Source organism: Lissotriton vulgaris, chromosome 1_1 (genome assembly GCF_964263255.1).
Source record: "Lissotriton vulgaris chromosome 1_1, aLisVul1.2, whole genome shotgun sequence".
NCBI classification, from domain to species: domain Eukaryota; kingdom Metazoa; phylum Chordata; class Amphibia; order Caudata; family Salamandridae; genus Lissotriton; species Lissotriton vulgaris.
Genome location: NC_141685.1, coordinates 327,745,600 through 327,765,017, shown reverse-complemented (window position 1 = coordinate 327,765,017; position 19,418 = coordinate 327,745,600). Strand labels below are relative to the sequence as shown.

Genomic DNA, 19,418 nt, shown 5'->3' with positions numbered 1-19,418 from the left:
TTAAGCAAACTACTGGCTGCCCGGCTACTGCCCCCCTTCATCATCTTGGTCCATAGCAACCAGAACAGTTTAATCCCGCAACATAGCTCCTCCCTCAATATCCGATACCTCTTTCGAGTCTTGGATGAGACTCCACCACAGTATCCAGCCAAGGCGTTGGTTCTATCTCTAGACATCTGTAAAGCATTTGGCACACTGGACTGCCGGTACCAGAGAGCAGTCAAGAGCTGCATGAGTCTGGGAAGAGGCTGGGACAAATGAGTAGCACTACCATACTCAGGCACCCGGGTGAGAGTCCAAATGGGTAGGTCCCCCTTGCTGGTGTTTGAGGTGCACATGAGAAGCTGCATCAGGGATGCCAATTGTCCCTGCTGCTCTTTGTGTTGTCGGTGAAACCAGTTGCATCTATAATGAGTACGGAAGGCAACGGAAGAGGGTTTCCATTGAGGGACGCTGAGCATGGGATCTCACTTTCACAGGGTATCAGGTTTCATAAGGGTATCAGGACTACAAGCTAACTGGAATAAATCCTGTGCCTTTCCAACATCTCTGGGTTTTCAGGACCCACTGTGGCTTGAGCCCCAATTTCGTTGTTGAATGGTCAGCACCAAGTGCTCCGACAGGGTCAAGGTATATCATTTCAGAGTAGACTCAAAAGGAGGAAACCTAGGCGAGGCCCTACGAGCCCTGGCTTCCTTATAGGATGTAGACTAAAGGAGTGGATGGTCTCAAATCAGTAGGGGACTGTTTTGCCGTAGGTACGGTTTGTGTCCTCGAATTGATACATCTCTGGGCCATCTCTGGAAGGAAGGCACAGTAGAGCTGCCCACACATGATTTGATGCTGACCTAGCTGACGTTTGGCCAGGGCTACAGACTGGAATCCTGAATCTACCGAAAATCTATGTCCATGGTAATGGATTTCCTGCACCGTACCTACCACGCCCCCAAGCGCTGCGAGGCCTCCGGGTAGTTACGCGCTATATAAGTGCAATTTTCATTTCATTTCATTCATTTAACCTGAATAATATGATGTAATCATACACATTATGCTGTCCTCGTTACTCCCAGACAGATGTCAGTTTCATCCACATGGTATGGAGCTGTCCTGTGGTGGCAAGATTGTGAGCCTAGGTGGTTGGGGACTTCGAGCGGACACCTAATAGATGAGAATTGAGAGGGATCCGCAGGAAGCCTATAATGGAGCTGTGGCCAGAAATACTGACTGCTTTCACAGAACCCGACGATTGACTATTCCCACGGAGTGTGGCTTAGCGACCCCATTGAAGCCCGAGCCTTGGACCTCCATGGGGGAAGACTGTTGCTACTCCACCTGGGTAGACTATCCAACAAAAGATATTGACACCTAGTTAGTGAGTAATATATCTACTGTACCTGAACTGACAATGTTGGTGAAAGTACGATTGACAGTAATTTTTAGATTGCGCTACACGGTTATGTACTGTCCAGACATTATTACGTGTGGCTGGAATATGACTGTCTATGCTTATGCCATATTTGCCTATTATTTCTCAATAATCTACTACTGATATGTATTTTAGTAGGGTATATACAAGCATCTGTGATTCGAGAATGTGCCCCTGCATATGCTACAGCTTCTTTAAGCGATAAAACTAAACCTGAATACGAATACGCTGGAAAAAAGAGGAAAAAGTAAATAGCAAGGATGAGAGTTGGCTCAGTCAATGAGAGAAAAGCTTAAATGAAGGACAGACAATATGTTCGGGATCAACTTAAGAGAGAACAAGGGTCAAGAGAAGAATGAAAAGAGAATGAAATCAAGGATGTTTGAAAAACAGTAGCACAAAAGTGAGGATGAGGGAAAAGCTAACACGTTTAGGAAGCAATTCAAGAGGAGCAAAGCCAAGGCTTCATACAGCATGAAGGAAGGGATTCAAATGCCTGGTAAATACAAAGACCAGAATTGAATTGTGTTTGAACAGGCATTTTCATTATTAGGATGAAAGTGCTGCGCAGCACTGGTGGTAGTAAATTCCAGAGTCTTGTTGCACAGTCAGAAAACAACGGAATTATAGACCATTCTTTTTAGGTCTCGCCTGTCGATGCGCATGCGCATCGAGCTTGCGAGACTATGGGGGCTTAACCACTCTTTAACTAACTTGCAAGGAATTGTGGCGATTCCTTGCAGTGCCCGTGACTTTTAAGCTCAATGCGCATGCGCATTGAGCTTAAAAGCGCGTGCACATCAGTTCCCTCATCCGCACGTCGCATTTCTCCTCCCCCCTCGCCCCCTCCCCTGCCCGCCGTGTCGCATTTCTCCTCCCCCCTCCCCTTATCTGCCTTCCCTCCGTCTTGTCTCTTTTGGCCCACTCTCCTCCCCCCTCCTCCTCCTACTCTCCTCCCCACTCTGTCTCTCACAGCCTCCCCCAGCTCCGCCTACACTTAGCACCACTTCTCATGTTTGTATTGTACATTTATATCGCGTTTTCTACTCCTAGTTTGTGGACGGGTAGCGCCGCTCCAAGTAGCCAGAGTTATTTTCTATTGCTGGGTGTAGGTATTGCAGCTGGCTGTACACGAGGCAACATCATTAGAGCTGCTGTACCAGTTAATTGCATCTGGAGAAATAAACAAAAGTTTAGCAACGGGTTATTCACTTCTTTCCCAGTTTCCCTGATACAGAAGCCTACAGGCCCGCCCGCCTCTGGCGGAGGCCCATAGGTGTCACTAATGGCCCGTTCCCGCCCTGTGGGTCAGAGTTCGTCTCGGTTGCTGAACTTTTAGAGCTCTGTCTGGCGTCCTTCGGTAACTGTTTGTCGACGCTGTTTACAAGATTGTGTCTTCGAGTCGAATCTGAACGCCTTTTATACCAGTGTATTACAACCCCGCGGAGCACCGCTGTGCACACCTCTGCTCTGCACACTACAACTCTGCATAGAGCTTCCAACGCGGCACACCCCGCAACCTAGCATGATACACAGTTGGACACGCCACCACCACGTGGCATATCACAGCTCAAGATAGTGTACTGAGTGAACATACACACACGTTGGCACCACGGTCTCCTCCAAAACACACGCATTGGCACCACTGTCTCCTCCAAAACACTCACGTTGGCACTACTGTCTCCTCCAAAACACACGTGGTGGCACCACTGTCTCCTCCAAAACACACCAAACACACACGTTGGCACCACTGTCTCCTCTAAAACACACACGTTGGCACCACTGTCTCCTGCACATGTTCTCAGTCTTAAACATGATGCGTATGAATGGTGGATGCAGCCTTGTTTTCTGTGTTTAGCTCTGGCACACCCCTCCCGTACCGTAGACTGCCCTCTCACAGGTCCGCACCGTGAAACTGGGTCAGACAGAGGGGCTGCTGCTTTACTGCCACAGCTCCTAGGGAGGCGTCCTCCCTTCCGGGGATTCAGTCACACCGTCATTAATATTCAGTGTCATTTGTTGCAACTGCTGTTCTATGTAGCCCTAACATGGGGCTTTCATCCCGTGCAAGCACCCCCTGTGTACAGAGGGTTCTTCAAATCGTCTACATGATCTGACTGCGCCTCTCAACTCCTGCTGCAGCGCCTGCAGCTTCGACATCATATGGAATCTTCAACTTCACACTTCATTTGCTGACCATTCTCTTCCTGCCAGTGCTTAATTTGTAGAAGTATGCATGCTGGGGTCCTAAGTGGTGCTCAGAAGCTCGTGTCTGGCGCCAATGAATACCAAATGTGCTGCATACCAAGCCTGCCTGCTCTCGATTCCACCTCATGCCTCTCTCCTCTTTTGGTCCCCTCCTCCTCCTACTCTCCTCCCCCCTCCTCCTCCTACTCTCCTACCCACTCTCTCTCTCACAGCCTCCCCTACTCTCCTCCCCCCTCCTCCTCCTACTCTCCTCCCCCCTCCTCCTCCTACTCTCCTCCCCACTCTCTCGCTCCCAACACAACCTTGCCGCTCAGGTTTGGACCCCCAGAGCGTTTACTTTTCAAAGTAAGTCGCAGATTAGAGCGTTACTTGCAAATCTCCAAGGTGAACAACCCATAAACAATTCTAAAAGCACTAACTCTAATGATGCGAGACCTTTTGCATTTCCAATGCTTGTTTAAAGACAGAAGTCATGAGGAGAAAAGAATCTGCTCAACACTGACATTCTTTTATTTATCTGGCAAATATTTGGGAGGTATTGTGTTTAAAGCTTTATGAGTGATACAAGCCTTCTTGAAATGCACTCTGTTTCCAATGGGACGCCATTGCAGTGTTAAACCCACAGGAATGATATGATCAATTTTTTGGCGATCTGGAAACAAATGAAGCATCTACATCTAGCACAGCTCTCAGAGGAGCAGGGCAAACTTTTGGTAAGTCACTGAGGAGTGAGTTACTAGAGTCTACAAGAGTTGGAAGCTCAGGTATGGGGTTAAATTGTCTGAAATCCTAAATGCTTGACCTAACATCCTTGGCATGCTTTTCCCTAAGTATTTTGGCTTCCATGCTCCAGTTTTTGCCAACTTTGCTTTGGCTAGCTTTAGCACTTCACCACCTCTAACCAGTGCCAAAGTACTTGAGCTCTTTCCTTTAAACATGGTTACATTGTCTTACACCCAATTAGCACATTTTATTTACTATAAGTCTCTAGTACAGTGCTACTACATGTACCCAGGGCTTGTAGATTAAATGCTACTAGTGGGCCTGCAGTACTGATTGTTTCACCCATTTAAGTAGCCTTTTAAATATGTCTCTGGCCTCTCATTGTAATCTGTGTGTTCAGTTTTAAACTGCCATTTGGACCCGGAAAAATACACCTTTTGCCAGGCCTAAACCTTTCTTTTTAATACATATAGGTCACCCCTAGGGTAGGCCCTAAACAGCCCATAGGGAAGGGTACTGTACCCATAGGGAAGGGTGTGTATTTAGAAAAGCTGGACATATACTTTTAACTTTCACTTATCCTGGTAACGAAAACTCTTAAATTAGTTTTTCACCACTGCAACACCCACCTTATTACATTTAATAAGTGCAACTTTAAGTTGTGAGAAGGTAGTAATATAGGGTTTGGTGTCTAAAGAATTGTAATTTTAAAATCTTCTTTTGGTAAAGATGGATTTTAAGTCACAAATCTGAAAATGCCACTTTTAGAAAGTGTGTATCTATAACACGGACAACTCTGTATTCCCACGGGACATGGGTAAATATGTATATAAATCTGTACAAATGGTTCTTTCATCTATTTAACATCTTTCAATATCAACTTGCTACAAGCACCACACAATGAGTTTCATCACAATATTCATGTAAGTCATAAAAAAAGTTAAGATTCTGTGGCGAAAGTTACAAAGAAAAAAGTATTCCTACCAGCATGACCTTAGTTGATTCAGACATCAATTTCACATAAGGCTTTAAAACATCATAGTGGAATCCTGGTGTTAGAAGCCTGCGATGCTGGAACCATTTTTGTCCTGAAAGCACCAATAATCCTTTGCCTGTGCAACAGAAAAAACATACAAGTTAACAAGCACAATTACAATCACTACATAAAAATCCTAATTTCTGAGAAAAATAAATCTCCATTACATAGAGCTGTGTATTGTTGACAAAATGCAGACAGTGTGATGCACTTTAATGAGGTAGGTCTAACTGCGACTCACTCCAATTTGATATTTTTTCAACTAACGTATTAATATATTGGTTGGTTCGCAAAATAACCATGCATTCAGTAGAAGTCAAGGCTGAAATTACGACCACTTCTACCAAATACATTTTAGTACATTCCAAGTAAGAAATTGTAAATTGAGAATCATTTAAATTTAAACTTTATGGCTTCCTATTTGGAATATTAGTACACCAAGCCCCCTGTGTTTCCTCTCTGCTGCCACATTTACTGTATGTTTATCTATTTATTTTGATAGATTTTAGGTTTTGTGTAGAATGGACATGAGCCAAAGGAGTGGTACAGTGCTTTACAATGGTTGCAACTGCAAACTGAAAAAGATCAACTGAATTTGCACATTCACCCGATAAAAAGTAAAACCACTGTTAGAAAATAAAGAATCCTTCTAAAATACAAAGGACCACCTAACGTGGACACCAAACATGGAAGAATGCACAAGAACACCACCATGACACAGCTAAATAAAGGCATTAGGGGCCAGATGTAGGAGCCCAAATACCGGTCGGTAACGGCCGATTTCGGCCGGTACCGACCGGTATTTAGGAATTGGCATGTAGGGGCCCTATTTTACTGAATCGGTAAAATACCGAATCTGTATTTTTACCGATTCGGTAACTTCCTGATGTAGGTGGGACTCTTCTGAGTCCCAAAGGCCTTACAGATTCGGTATTTTACCACCCAATCCAATTGGGTGGTGAAATACCGAATCCAGGTGTGCATGCACATGTGTGCATGCACACCTATGCCATGTGACAGACAGACATGCCCTTAGGGCAGGTCTGTGTGCCACATGGCACACATGCCTGTATTTGGGGTGCTAGAGGGTGTCAAAGTGACACCCCCTGCACCCTTGCTGGAATCGGTATTTACCGAATCGGTAAATACCGATTCGGTAATGCCCATTAATTCCTATGGGCTTCAATGCCCATAGGAATCAATTGGCATTACTGAATCGGTATTTACCGATTCGGTAAATACCGATTTCTACAGAATCGGTAATTCAATTACCGATTTTACCTAAATCTCCCCCCTTCTATTTTACCGATTCATAAATACCGAATCGGTAAAATTCTGTATTTATGAATCGGTAAAATAGAATTACCTCCTTCTGGCCCTTAGTTCTCACAGAGATAGCACCTGGGCTGTGCTAAAATGATTAACTATCCAAAATTGGAATTAAGAAACATAACTGCTCAGATGAAGAGCAATTGCTGGAATTTACAGTTTTTAAATAATTCATTGGAGGGTGTCCTCTAATAGTAATTAAGATGAAGGTCTTATCAGTGCTGTCAGTAATGGATTAATTGAGGGTTCAAGCAGAAGTGTGTCAGCTTCGTAGTTTCCATACCCCAATTGAGATAGTCAGTTTATTCGTCAGATCATTTGGGGTGTCGGAGTGGAGCATGTAATTGGTGATGCTGGAAAGTTTTAAGGTATTTGTAATGTCTAGGACAAGTGTTAGAGTGTGTGGTCTAAAGTAAGCAGGACACTTCTCTAAGAGATGATCGCATAGAATGCTGCATATTCTCATTGATGAGTCAGGAAGTTAATTAATACCCAGCCTTTAAAAAAAAAAATGTTATTAACTTTTTTATCAACTGAAAAGCTTTCACGATACATCATTAGCAGTTAGAGGCGATACAACATTGCAGTCATGCCAATGGGGTGTATACAAAAATCTGTGTATCAAGGGATTAGGGACATGAGGCCGCTAATGACTGATGCAACTTGAGAACGGGGGGAACCCTTGGGGGTAAGAGGGGGGGAGCTACGAACCCCTTGTGGGTAGAAGGAGATGGAGAGCGTGAGCCGCGGATTGCGGGGGAAAGGGAGGAAAGCACCCCCAAGGAGGGAAGAAAAAAGGGAAGAAACCGGGGGAGAGGGGAACGGGAGGCGAAGACTGAGGCTGGGGGGGGCAGAATTAAGCAGATTGTACAGGGTGCATCCATTAGGAAGGCGATGGAAGAGGGATGGCGGAGGGGAAGGGAGGAGGGCCGCGGGGCGAGCAGCGGGGGGTGGCGGAGTGTGTTGAAGGCAGGGGGGATGAAGTCATATGCATACTACAGAGGCATTGGTGCTGGTGCTGTCTGGCACTCCGCGGCGTGTTGCGAGGTGTTCAAGGTGTCATGTTGGTGGGCTAGCTTGAATTGGTGGGACAATGTGGCCCATTCCAAGGATATGGGACGCTTGCGCAGGCCCCGCGCCTTCTCTTCCCGCAGTGCGTCTTCCTCTGCCATAGCCCATTTTTTCACCGCACCCACACAAGCCTCAAAGGAAGGTCTGGTAGCTGCTCGCCAGTGCATGGCTATGTTCCTTTTGGCTAAAAGCAGGGATAGTGCAGCACATCTGACCTGCACCTTATGTGTCTTTGGCCTGCGGAAAATTCCTATCGCAACTGCCTCCCAGGAGCGTAGGTCTGCGAGGCCAGGGAGGGTGGAAATCGAGTCAAGAATGGCCGACCAGTAGGCCTGAAGGGTTGGGCAACTCCAAAACATGTGCAGAAAGTGCGCGTCTGGGGATTGACAGTGGGGGCATAAGAACTGAGTGTCGGGAAAGAAACGCTGCAGGCGCTCTGGGGATCGATAGGCCCGGTGTAGGATATAAAATTGTATATTTTTGAACCTAGCGTTTCTTGAGACTTTCTTAGGGAATTCTAGCGCCCTATCCCATTCCCAGTCATGCAATGGTCGTCCGATCTCGTCCTCCCACGTAGACCTCAGAGTGAGTAAAGGTGTGTGTGTGAGTTCCCTGATTGATTTATAAAGCCAATTGACAAGGTGTCTGCCGCAACCCATGTACAGGATGGTGTGAATGACCGGATGCGTCGCAGGTTCGCCTGCTGTTAGGTCGCTGTGTGGGCGGAAGCAGTCAATGAGTTGGCGATGCGTCAGAAATTGTCCTGGCGGGAGGCTGTGGTCCTCTACGAGTCGGTCATATGGGCGAAGTTGGCCCTCCGCAAATATTGTCTCCGACTCCGTGATCTCAGAGTCTGTCCATGTGTGTACCATGGCACTTGTGAACTACAAGTTCCTTCAGGGCCGGCCTGCTAGCGGTAGTCGAGGGGAATAGCAAGGAGTTCCCGGCGCCATACAGTGTATACGTAAAATACATTGGCGGGCCACGGACACCTGTACGGGATATGTCCGGGGAGCAGTAGGCGACGGAGTTCGGGTGTGGGAATAGGGCCGTGTGTAGTAAGAGCTTCCCCGGATTGTCTGCCGGCAGTCCAGTAGGACAGCCACTGAAGTTGCGCTGCTAAGAAGTACGACTCGAAGGCAGGGGCTCCAAGGCCTCCCTGAGCGGTGGGTAGTTGGAGTTTGGCGAGGGATATTCTGTGACGCCGTTTACCAACACGAGTGTGCGCAGCAGCGTATCCTGCTCCCGGAAGAAACTTCTGGGTGGGACAACCGGAAGGTTGGTAAAATAGTATAGCAGTCGGGGGACGATGACCATTTTAGCGAGTGCCACCCGACCGATAGGGGCCAGTGGGAGGTTTTTCCAGAATTCCACCGAGGCGCGGATGCTGCCGAGGACTCTACGATGGTTGCCCTCATAAATGTTGGAGGGCGAGCGATAGAGGCGGACACCTAGATAACGAGGGGCGCCCGTGGCCCAGGAGAGGTTCTGCATACCGATCCGGACTTCCCGAGGGTCCAGTGAATGATGTAGGGGGTACACCACCGATTTCTCCCAGTTCACTCGGAGGCCAGATACCTCTGCGAACTCGGATAGGATCGTCCAAATGGGGGTCAGGCCCTCGGTGATGTCCCGAACATACAATAGAAGATCATCCGCGTACATAGAGATGCAGTGGATCGCATCGGCTATGGGGATGCCCCACGCTGCACCCTCCAGGCGCAGACGAATTGCCAAAGACTCTACAGCCAGGGCGAAGATCAGCGGCGAAAGGGGGCAGCCCTGTCTTGTGCCCCGTTCGACTCGCAGCGGGGCCGAGATGTATTTGCCGAGCCTGACTCGGGACGTTAGGTTAGTGTACTGGCACTGGCTGCAGGTCGCGCTGCTGTCGCGCTGCTCTTTTTAACTACCTGTTTTGTATTTGTTTTATTTTAATTTGGTTCTCCCCTGTTTTTAGGCGCTCTCACTTGGGAATAGCCCCCGCCCTCTTACTTTCATTTAAAGGAGTTAACGCACCGCGATTTGGCGGGTCCGGGTCCCGGGGTTGGGTCGGTGGGCGCCATCTTGCCTTGGGCTGATTAGGTTTTGCACGGGCGCCATCTTGGAGCGTCTCTTCGCTCGCGGTGCCATTCGCCTCGCCTATTTAAGGCGGACTCATCTTCAGTTACTTGGTCAAGGTACTGGCTTGCTGCAGGTCGCGCTGCTCTTTTTAACTACCTGTTTTGTATTTGTTTTATTTTAATTTGGTTCTCCCCTGTTTTTAGGCGCTCTCACTTGGGAATAGCCCCCGCCCTCTTACTTGCATTTAAAGGAGTTAACGCACCGCGATTTGGCGGGTCCGGGTCCCGGGGATGGGTCGGTGGGCGGCATCTTGCCTTGGGCTGATTAGGTTTTGCACGGGCGCCATCTTGGAGCGTCTCTTCGCTTGCGGTGCCATTCGCCTCGCCTATTTAAAGTCGTTCTTTCCCGCGCAGCGGGATCGCGCAGTGGGACGCCGTCGCTTAGCCGGAGTCGTGCCTGAGTCCTGCCCGTCTGCGCCCGTCCGCGCCAAGGACGCCCCGGGCGCGGCAGTCTTTAGGGATCTAAACATCTGCAGGGTTGGCTACACGGGATTGCGCTATGATTGTTTATTCTGCTGCCACGCTGCGGGTCTTAGGACGTTCTGTCCCGAGATGTATACATGCACCTATACACCCGCTTAGTGGCCCGTATCAGTGCGCATGTGGTCAGTGGGCACTGGCTCTTCCGGTTAAAATCTGTCAGAAGACTCTACCGGTCGCTGCGCGCCGTGGCCGTCAGGTTCATGCTCTGCGCATCCTGAGCCTCAATGCGAGGTCTCTAGTGCAACACCATCAAGCCGTTAGGGACTTGTTGCGTGACGAGGCCCCTGATATTGTGGCTATCAGGGAAACCTGGCTGAAGGATGATGCCACGGCCATTATTAATTTGGCTTTCCCCTCAGATTTTTCGGTCTTCACTTTGAATCGATCGACTAGGGGAGGGGGTATCGCTCTCGCTGTAAGATCGAGTCTCTCTTGTTGTTGGTCCGCCCTTAACATCGTAGGCTGCGAGAGTGCCACCTTCAAAATTCAGGTCAACCCCCAGTTCTCCTTTTCAGGGATGGTAGTCTATCGCCCTCCGGGTAGCGAAGTGGCATTCAGGGCTGCTTTCCCCGACACGGTAAGTTCTTTGGCGCTGGGGTGTGCTAATTTCTCTATTTTGGGGGACCTCAATATGCACTTTGAGAATCAGAATATCCCTACGGTGGGTTGTATCATAGCCGATCTGGAGGCTCTTCAACTCCAACAAATAGTGCGGCATCCAACACATGTAGGCGGCCATACGTTGGACCCGTTTTTCATGAACCTGACGGAGGCCACAGTAACGGCCGTTACCCCGCTCGGATGGACAGACCATTCTTTAGTGGCCATTCGTGTTCCCTTGCCGGGAATTCCCTCTTCTGCTCCTGTGAGGACGATCTCCACACGGCACTGGAGTAAACTGAGTCTCGTGGACCTACATCAGGCCCTCGCGGCAGTGCCGTTGGGACCTTTGGAGGACGCGGATGTAGGTTACGACCGGTTCTGCTCGTGGGTCACTAGGGCACTTGATTCCCTGATTCCTGTTTCAACTAGGAAAATCAGTTCCAGGGAGTCAAGCCCCTGGTATGACAGTGCCTTACGCATACTCAAGGGCAGCTGTAGGCGAGCGGAGAGGGAGTGGAGAAAGGTGTACGACAGAGGGAAGAAGGCTGTGTATCTCGCTGCCGTTAAAGCTTACCACCGTGCTATATGTCGGGCCCGGGCAGCTTTTTACGCTGCGGAGTTCGGCAATAGCCTTAATCCATCTAAAACCATCTTCAAAGTGGTAAAGGACCTTGTGGCAAAGCGAGCCTCGGCCATAACAACGAGCTCCATCGCGCACTGTGAGGCTCTTGCCCGGTTCTTTTTAGAAAAAGTTCAGAACATCTATTCAACTTTTCCGGACACTAGGCCACCGGCAGGTACTCCACGTAACTTCGGCGGAGATTTTCTGCTTCATGTGCTACCCCCGCTGTCACCCGAGGGCTTTACCATCTTGGCGCAGCAGGTGCAATCCGGGTCGCCCGCCGATCCGCTTAAGCCAGCCCTTTTCAGAGACCAGCTGTTTTTGGGTCGTACCTCGGTATTCTCCCTGATTAACATCTCGCTGGCCTCGGGTACGGTTCCATCAAGCTGGAAGCGGGCTGTGGTTTCTCCTATTTTAAAGAAACCCTCTTTGGACCCGGAAAAGCCGGAAAATTACCGGCCTATTTCCCTGCTCCCCTGGCCGACCAAAGTCGTGGAGGCCCACGTGAACAAGGTTCTTTCCGATCACCTTACTCGTGCCAACATCCTAGACCCCACCCAGAACGGGTTCCGTGCTGGGCACAGCACGGAAACCGCCCTTCTCACCATGGCTGAACATCTTCGCACAGTGATGGATGCAGGACAGACGGCGGCGCTGGTATTATTAGATCTAAGCGCCGCCTTTGTTACTGTCTCCCATCCCATCATGTTGCACCGCCTGGAGGAGATTGGAGTGGGGGGGTCCGCCCTCCAGTGGTTCCAGTCCTTCCTCGATGGTCGTCTCTTCAGCGTTGCGATACCGCCGTTCCAGTCCAGTTTCCATCCTCTGAAACAGGGAGTGCCGCAGGGATCCTCGCTGAGCCCCACGTTGTTCAATCTCTACGTGAGACCGCTAGCTGAGGTTGTCAGGCAGTGGGGTATGACAATGGTGTCATATGCCGATGACACCCAGCTAGCGGTTACGATCAGCGGGGATGCGGACCAGGATGCTCCCAGGTTTCAGAGTGGACTCAGAGCGGTGGCAAGCTGGATGAAGGCCAACTGCCTCCAGCTCAACGCGAAGAAGACCGAGATCATGGTCGTCGGTAGAAGGGCGGATCTCTGGGGGGACAGGTGGTGGCCTTCGGAGCTTGGGCCGGCCCCCCTTCCTGTGACGGAATTAAAAAACTTGGGAGTGTGGATGGATCCCACTCTCAGTTTTGTGGGGCACACGAAGAAAACGGCTGCATGCTGTTTTGGAATTCTCCGGGCTCTGCGACCAGTCCTGAAGTTCTTTGACTCTCATACACGGCAGTTGGTAATACAGGCGACTGTTATATCGCGCCTGGATTATGCCAGCTCTCTTCTGGTCGGCGCTAATTTGGCCGAAGTCACTCGCCTCCAACGGGTGCAGAACGCTGCCGCCGGAGCTATTGTTGGTCTTCCCAGATCTTGCCCTGTTTCCAGTACTTTGAAAGCGCTGCACACGCTGCCGGTCAGAGCAAGAATCCAGTTCAAAGTACTGTGCCTGGCCTTTAAGATCCTAAAAGGCACGGCCCCTCAAACTCTTACGGGCCTTCTGTCCTGGTACGTCCCCACTCGATAGCTGAGATCCTTGGGCCAAGCTCTTGTCATCACTCCGCGATACAAGCTGTGCCGTATCGGCGGTCGTTCCTTCCGGGTCAAAGCGGCCGAACTCTGGAACTCGCTCCCGGTGGAGATTCGGTTGCTTGAAGACCTTCTTTCCTTCCGCAAGGCGATAAAAACTTTCTTGTTTTAATCTTGTTTTTTCCTTTTAGCTGTTGTGTTTCCTGTGGTTGTTGCGTGTTACCTTGACATGCGCCGGGACGCCCCTTGGCTGGGGCAGCTGTGCGCAGTACAAATTCATGTAACATAACATAACATAACATAAAGCAGCCGAGTGTATTGTAGAAGGGTGGGACCTATGCCCGTTCGACGGAGAACATCAAAGAGGTATGGCCAGGTTACTGTGTCGAAGGCTTTTTCGAGATCTAAGATAATGCAGGGGCCTTGTTCCGAGCGAGGGAGCGTATCACACTAGAGACTTCGGCCGCTGTGATTTTCGCGTCCAGGGTGTCCCTAGCTGCCTCCGTGATATGGGGAAGTGGCAGTGGATCTAGGAATTGGGGGATCGCCTCCCGCCGTTGGTGCATTTAGGTACTGTACACGGAAGCATAATAGAGCTGGAACGCATCTAGTATGCCCTGTTGGGAGCGCACCAGTGTGCCCGCGGGGGTCCGAATTTCGGTAATGGGTGATGGGTGAGGTCCCGATGAGAACTCCCTACCAAGTAGGAGTTCGAAACGAGTAGACCACTATTTTTGACGCCATAAGATCTCTAAACTGATAACAGTATTTAAATAAGAAGCAGCCAAAAAACATATTGTCTATGGTCTTGTGTATATGTCTCATTGAATTCTTATTGTAAATAGATCCTTTCCTTGGGTGTGAGAGCGAATGTTTGAATGGGGGATGTAGTGATTGATTGGGAGTGATGAATGATTTGGAACATCTACAGTTTTATTTCCTATTGCATTGTATAAATTGTTTTTATATGTTGATTGTAGGTATTTGAAAAAATTGTTGAAATGGTGTAAATTTACCAACAAATGTACTTTAAGTGAAAATAAAAATATTGATTTATTCAGATTGATTTACAAATCTTGGACCCATATTTGGTTTAATTCCAATGTGTTGTGATAAATAAGAGAAAGAGAGAATAATAGTATTGGCGATTGTTCAGTTTATTAATAGGTCAGTGGCTTGGCCTTACTGTTGGGAGCCCATACTCAGTAGTGTTTTCTAAGGTTTTAACAAACACAGCTGATGTCCTCTTTATCCATACAAACTCTTTTGAACAAAAAACATTCTTTGAAGCCTTTCATGGCAATAAGCAACAAGAAACAATAGAAAACTGATGATAAATGGCTTGATATGAAAAAATAATTATGGAGGTTGAGCAACAACAGCTAAGGCGGAGGATGTTATGTTAAGAGTATTGAAACTGGAGTTGGAAATTAAACGCCTTAAATTAAACAGCATATGAAAGATTTGGAATATAGAAATTAGAGAAAAAAGTGCAAATATATGTTATACTTTCAGATTTATGGTATACCAGAAGGCCAGGATTGTGATGTAATGTCATTCATCGAAACGTTTTCTCTCACTTGTTAGATTTGAGGAGTTAGCTTTTTAAGAACCAAAGAGCTCCTGAAATGGGCAATAAACCACATGTTTCTGCTGGGGATGGTAAACCAAGAAGAATGATAGTTCCTTTTTCTGAAATATATGGACTTGATGAAAGTTATTTCAGCCTCAAAAGAAAGAAAAGAAATAACTTGGCTGACCATTGAATATTCTTTGGCCAAGATGCTACAAAATTGACTACTGATAGATGAAGCAACTCTTGGACCTCAGACCTACTTCGAAGAAATTAATATATCCTTGTTCCTTTAAAGTTACGCACAACAAAACTATTTCTATATTCAGACGTAGTTATTCTTGAAAAGTACATAAGAAGATTTCGAGAGGAAACTATTGATACATAAATATGTTTCTTTTCCTTTCGTCTCGATTTTTGTTACATTATTGTAATTGGTTATTGACATAGGGGTCAATTTATAACTGCATTTTGCAGTACCTTTTTTAGTAGTACAAAACATACAAAATTCTATTCACAAACTTATGTGCAGAGTTTATGCCTCTGTCTCTCGTATCTTTTCTGTGTGGAGATCTCTGCCCTGCGTGAGGTGGTCCGCACACATAAGTATACATTTAAATAGTGAATGTAGGCGGTACAGAGGTGAGTGGCTTGAAAAATGAAAATATTTAAAACTAAGGGGCAAGTTAACAAGGAGGAATAAGCAGGGGTTAAGGGAGGCTCACAGAGGGGTTGAGGGAGGCACACCTATCCACCCACAAAAGAGTAAGGACATTCCTATTCACAAAGTGCTATTTTAAAATTATACAGCACAACAATGGTACCCAAAAGGTAGTAAAGTGCTCCAGCTCAGATCTGCAGTAATTCCAGCACCAGACATGGCCAACCATTCATACTGCAATACCCTCCTACAGAAATCAATGGGTTAGGGACTACACATTTGAAATTAAGAGATGGCAAGATAATGGATTTGTCTTGTCAGCTAATTTTCATTAGAACACAATATGGAAGTCTCAACAAAAGTTTGTTCAATTACTGAGCACCTTCGATATGACTATGCTTTGTAAAATTGATGACAATTCAGAAATTCTTCAGAAATGATTTACTCCAAGAAACATTTGTATAGGTTTTTGGTATACATTTATTGCACCAGGCTCAATTAAATTTCTTTGATAAAATCACCAATAACCTGGATAAGGAGACAGGAATCGCTTAACAGTAAAATAATGGGAAAACACTGACTGAATTTTTAGCCTGAGCTTTTCCAGGATGTCCTTCAGATAATCGAAGTCTTTCTAATGCTCAGATTAAGCAAGTCTTGATCGAAATGCTATTGCTGGGTCCGCTAATTAAATAAACCAGAAACCTTCTAGGTCTACAACTTTTGAAGATTGGGCTACAAAATGAGTAGAGTCAGGGATAATGAAGAAATATACGCTAAGGGTGTCGAGGACTTACCTGGACTTATGCCTTGGTTACGCCCCTCCCAAACTGAAGGAACTCCCACTATGTATACTATACTGCCAGACGCAGTATGGTGCAAACCTGGTCCCTTTAAAAAAAGCCTTCTTCTTTCGGCAGCAGAGTGGCCAACCGGTGGAGCCGAGGACAAGCAGGAAGTAAAACCGCAGAGGGAGGAAAAAGTCAGTGTCTTCAACCTAATAGAAATGGAAGCCTGGGCACTTCGTAGGAAGGAGCTTCTTTTTGTTTGTTTTGAGCACTATTAAAGGTGATTCTGGACTTAAGCCTTTGTCAGAGCTAATGTCTCATTACACTACACATGGTGCATGGTTCAGGCTGACTGTGCAAAGTGCAGTTACTTACCAGCCCTTTATGTTTATTGTAATGAGGGAAACTGTCGGACGTCGGACCAGACTGAAGATGGGATACAACATAAAGACAAAGTGCCCCAAGGAGAACCTGGAATCTTCTGTCATTCGCCCCTATGTTTGCCCATTTTCTTGAGCATTAAAGCAGAGTTTCAAAAGAACTCTAAAGTGTCAAAAGAACTCTAAAGTGTCAAAAGAACTCTAAAGTGTCAAAAGAACTCTAAAGAGCCTGATGATTATTCTGACGCTAGAGAAACCCCAAACATCACAAGGATATAAGTGTAATTAGCAGACTAAGTAAATATGTTAGACTTCTGGGATATGATATCTAAGAACTAAGAAGAAATTATGTATCACTTAGTTTCATTATTTTTCTTTTGTTGTGAATCTTTTTTGACTGAATTTCTATGTTCCATCACATTCTGAAGAAATACGATCAAAAAGGTGTAACAAGCAAATTAAAAATCAAGCTAATATTGTTCTTATCTACAAAACACTTGATGATGCTTGATTAAGTACTACAAAATACTGCTACGCTTTCTCTGTTACTCAAAACATTTGTTGACAGCTTTTGTGACCTAAGTATCTATGAATCAATCTGTTAAGAAATGTGGAACTGGGTACCAAAGTATCTTTGAGCCTCTTTTAAGGCCCATTCGCTTCTCAAAGCCTTCAGAAGCATTCAGTGCTTGTAAGCACTTTATAAATACAGTATTACGAGGATATTGACTGTCAGAAAATGATTGATGCTCTGCGCCAGCCATCATTGTACATGTAAAACACACCCATGTTAGGAGAGAGATTTTCATTGAGTCCTGGCTATTCATCCAAAAGCACAAAGCATTCTAGAACTTGGAGGCCAATACACATGAAATGTGAAGTTACAAGTTCACATGTGTTTTTTGTTTACCATGAAACCCCAGTGCTGGCTGAATGTCACTCTCTGGGGCGAATTTCCAGTTAAGCTAATTTATAATGTTATTATAGCACAATATAGCAATTATGAGGCAAAGGACAGGCATTTTCTGCTTGTTAATGTTAAATAAAGCGCTGTCAAGTTGCATTTAGACGTTAGGAAATATGGAATACAAACCGATCCATGGAATTAAGCTGGAGTAGACGACATTATCCTTTGGGTCTGTAAAAAAAAACAGAAAACAATATTAGGAAGTTTACATAATTGTCTTGCTGAAGGTATTGCAAGGGTTGTAATCCTACACAGCTTTCTTAAAAGGAGTTGGAGCTAAAGCATACATATATGTATTCACTGAAAAAACATAGGTTTCAGGGACATTATAGTTAGTTGGACATTTGACTCATATAAAACCAGAGAAATTCGCCTGTTATAGTTAGTTGAGCTAACTATAACTTGCGTGCACGCAATACTCTGCTGATGATGTCACATATTACATCACTCATGACATGGTCAGTGACATCACTGATGACATCACTGATGACATCCCAAATGACATCACTCATGACATCATTCAGTGAATGTGTGTTTCTGTAAAGGTTAAATATGTTTTATTACATATGCCAAGGTGTATGAAGAATGAATGCATTTACAAGTGCCTAAAGGAATTATTTTGTATGTGCTTGACTGACTGGTTAAGTAAGTGATTGAACGTGTCTTACTGAATGCATGGGTTAGTGATTAAACTGTGTAAAAGTCTGTATTAGTCTCTCCATTGCTGTTTAAGCAACTGCATTGATTGCTGAATAGCTACATGAGTGTCTATCTAGGTTATTTAGTTTGTAGTCTGAGTATCTCTATGGGTCCCTGAGTGTCTGTGTGGGTGGGTGCATGGGGGGTGTATGAGTCTGTGCATAGATGTCTGAGTTCGTGATTCAGTGGTTGTATGGATTAAAAAGTGCATCTGCAAAGGGCTGTATGGGTGAGTTAGTGTGTCTATGAGTGTGTTGGTGAGTGAATAAATGTCTCAGTGGTATATCTGTAACTAACTACATATGTTTTAAGGCAGTAGATGTGAGAGTTTGAGTATATTAATGACTATACATGAGAGTAAGGTATTTTAAGAGTGGGTATATAAATGAGTGTCTGCTTCTATCAGTGATTGTATACGACAGTAAATATGTTAGTATCTGTATAAATAAGTGATGTGGTATGACTAAAAATAATGAAGTTGGTGTGTATAACTTTATACATGACTAAATGGGTATGTTTTTGATTCTTTGCATGACTGACTAGGTGTGTGAGTAACTCTTTGGATGAGTGGCGGAGTGTTACTGTATGTATAGATGTAAGAGTGTATATTATAGTCCTGTATTGATGAGTAACTACAAGTATAAGTGACTGAAAGTGCATGTAGACCTAGGAAATAGTGAGTGCTATGTAGTATATGGCATTCTTCTGTGTATGGTCTAAAAAATAGTAGTCAGCATTTTAGAATGGGTGTATCAAAGCTTACATTAGAGCATCAGTATGCGCATTAGATTGTCACATGCATGATGTCATGAGTGATGTCATGAGCGGAAGTGATAAATCCACTGGCAAACCCTCTCCTGAACCTCTCGCTGAGTCAGGGAGTGGTTCCGCAGGCCTGGAAGCAGGCAATGGTCATCCCTTTGCTTAAGAAGCCTGGTCTCGACCCTAGGGCCCCAGTCAACTATAGGCCTATCTCTCTGTTGCCGGCTCTCACAAAAATTTTGGAGAAGCATGTTCAGACGGTGCTCTCAAATTTTTTGGAAACACACGAGATTCTGCATGCCACCCAATCCGGCTTCCGCCCTAACCTCAGCACAGAGACCGCGCTCCTAGAGGTTTCAGAAACCATTAAAGGGGTTCTGG

General features: G+C 46.1%; 1 protein-coding gene across 1 annotated transcript in view; it reads right to left on the bottom strand.

The window, feature by feature from the left end:
• Positions 1–19,418, bottom strand: part of LOC147747125 (cytochrome P450 4B1-like) — a 353,249-nt gene that overhangs the window by 221,150 nt on the left and 112,681 nt on the right. Inside the window, exons 3-4 of the mRNA XM_086952384.1 lie at positions 17,703–17,747; positions 5,342–5,469 (exon numbers count right to left, since the gene is read on the bottom strand). Of these exons, the coding sequence (XP_086808510.1) occupies positions 5,342–5,469; positions 17,703–17,747 (173 nt within the window). The remainder of the gene's footprint in view (positions 1–5,341; positions 5,470–17,702; positions 17,748–19,418) is intronic.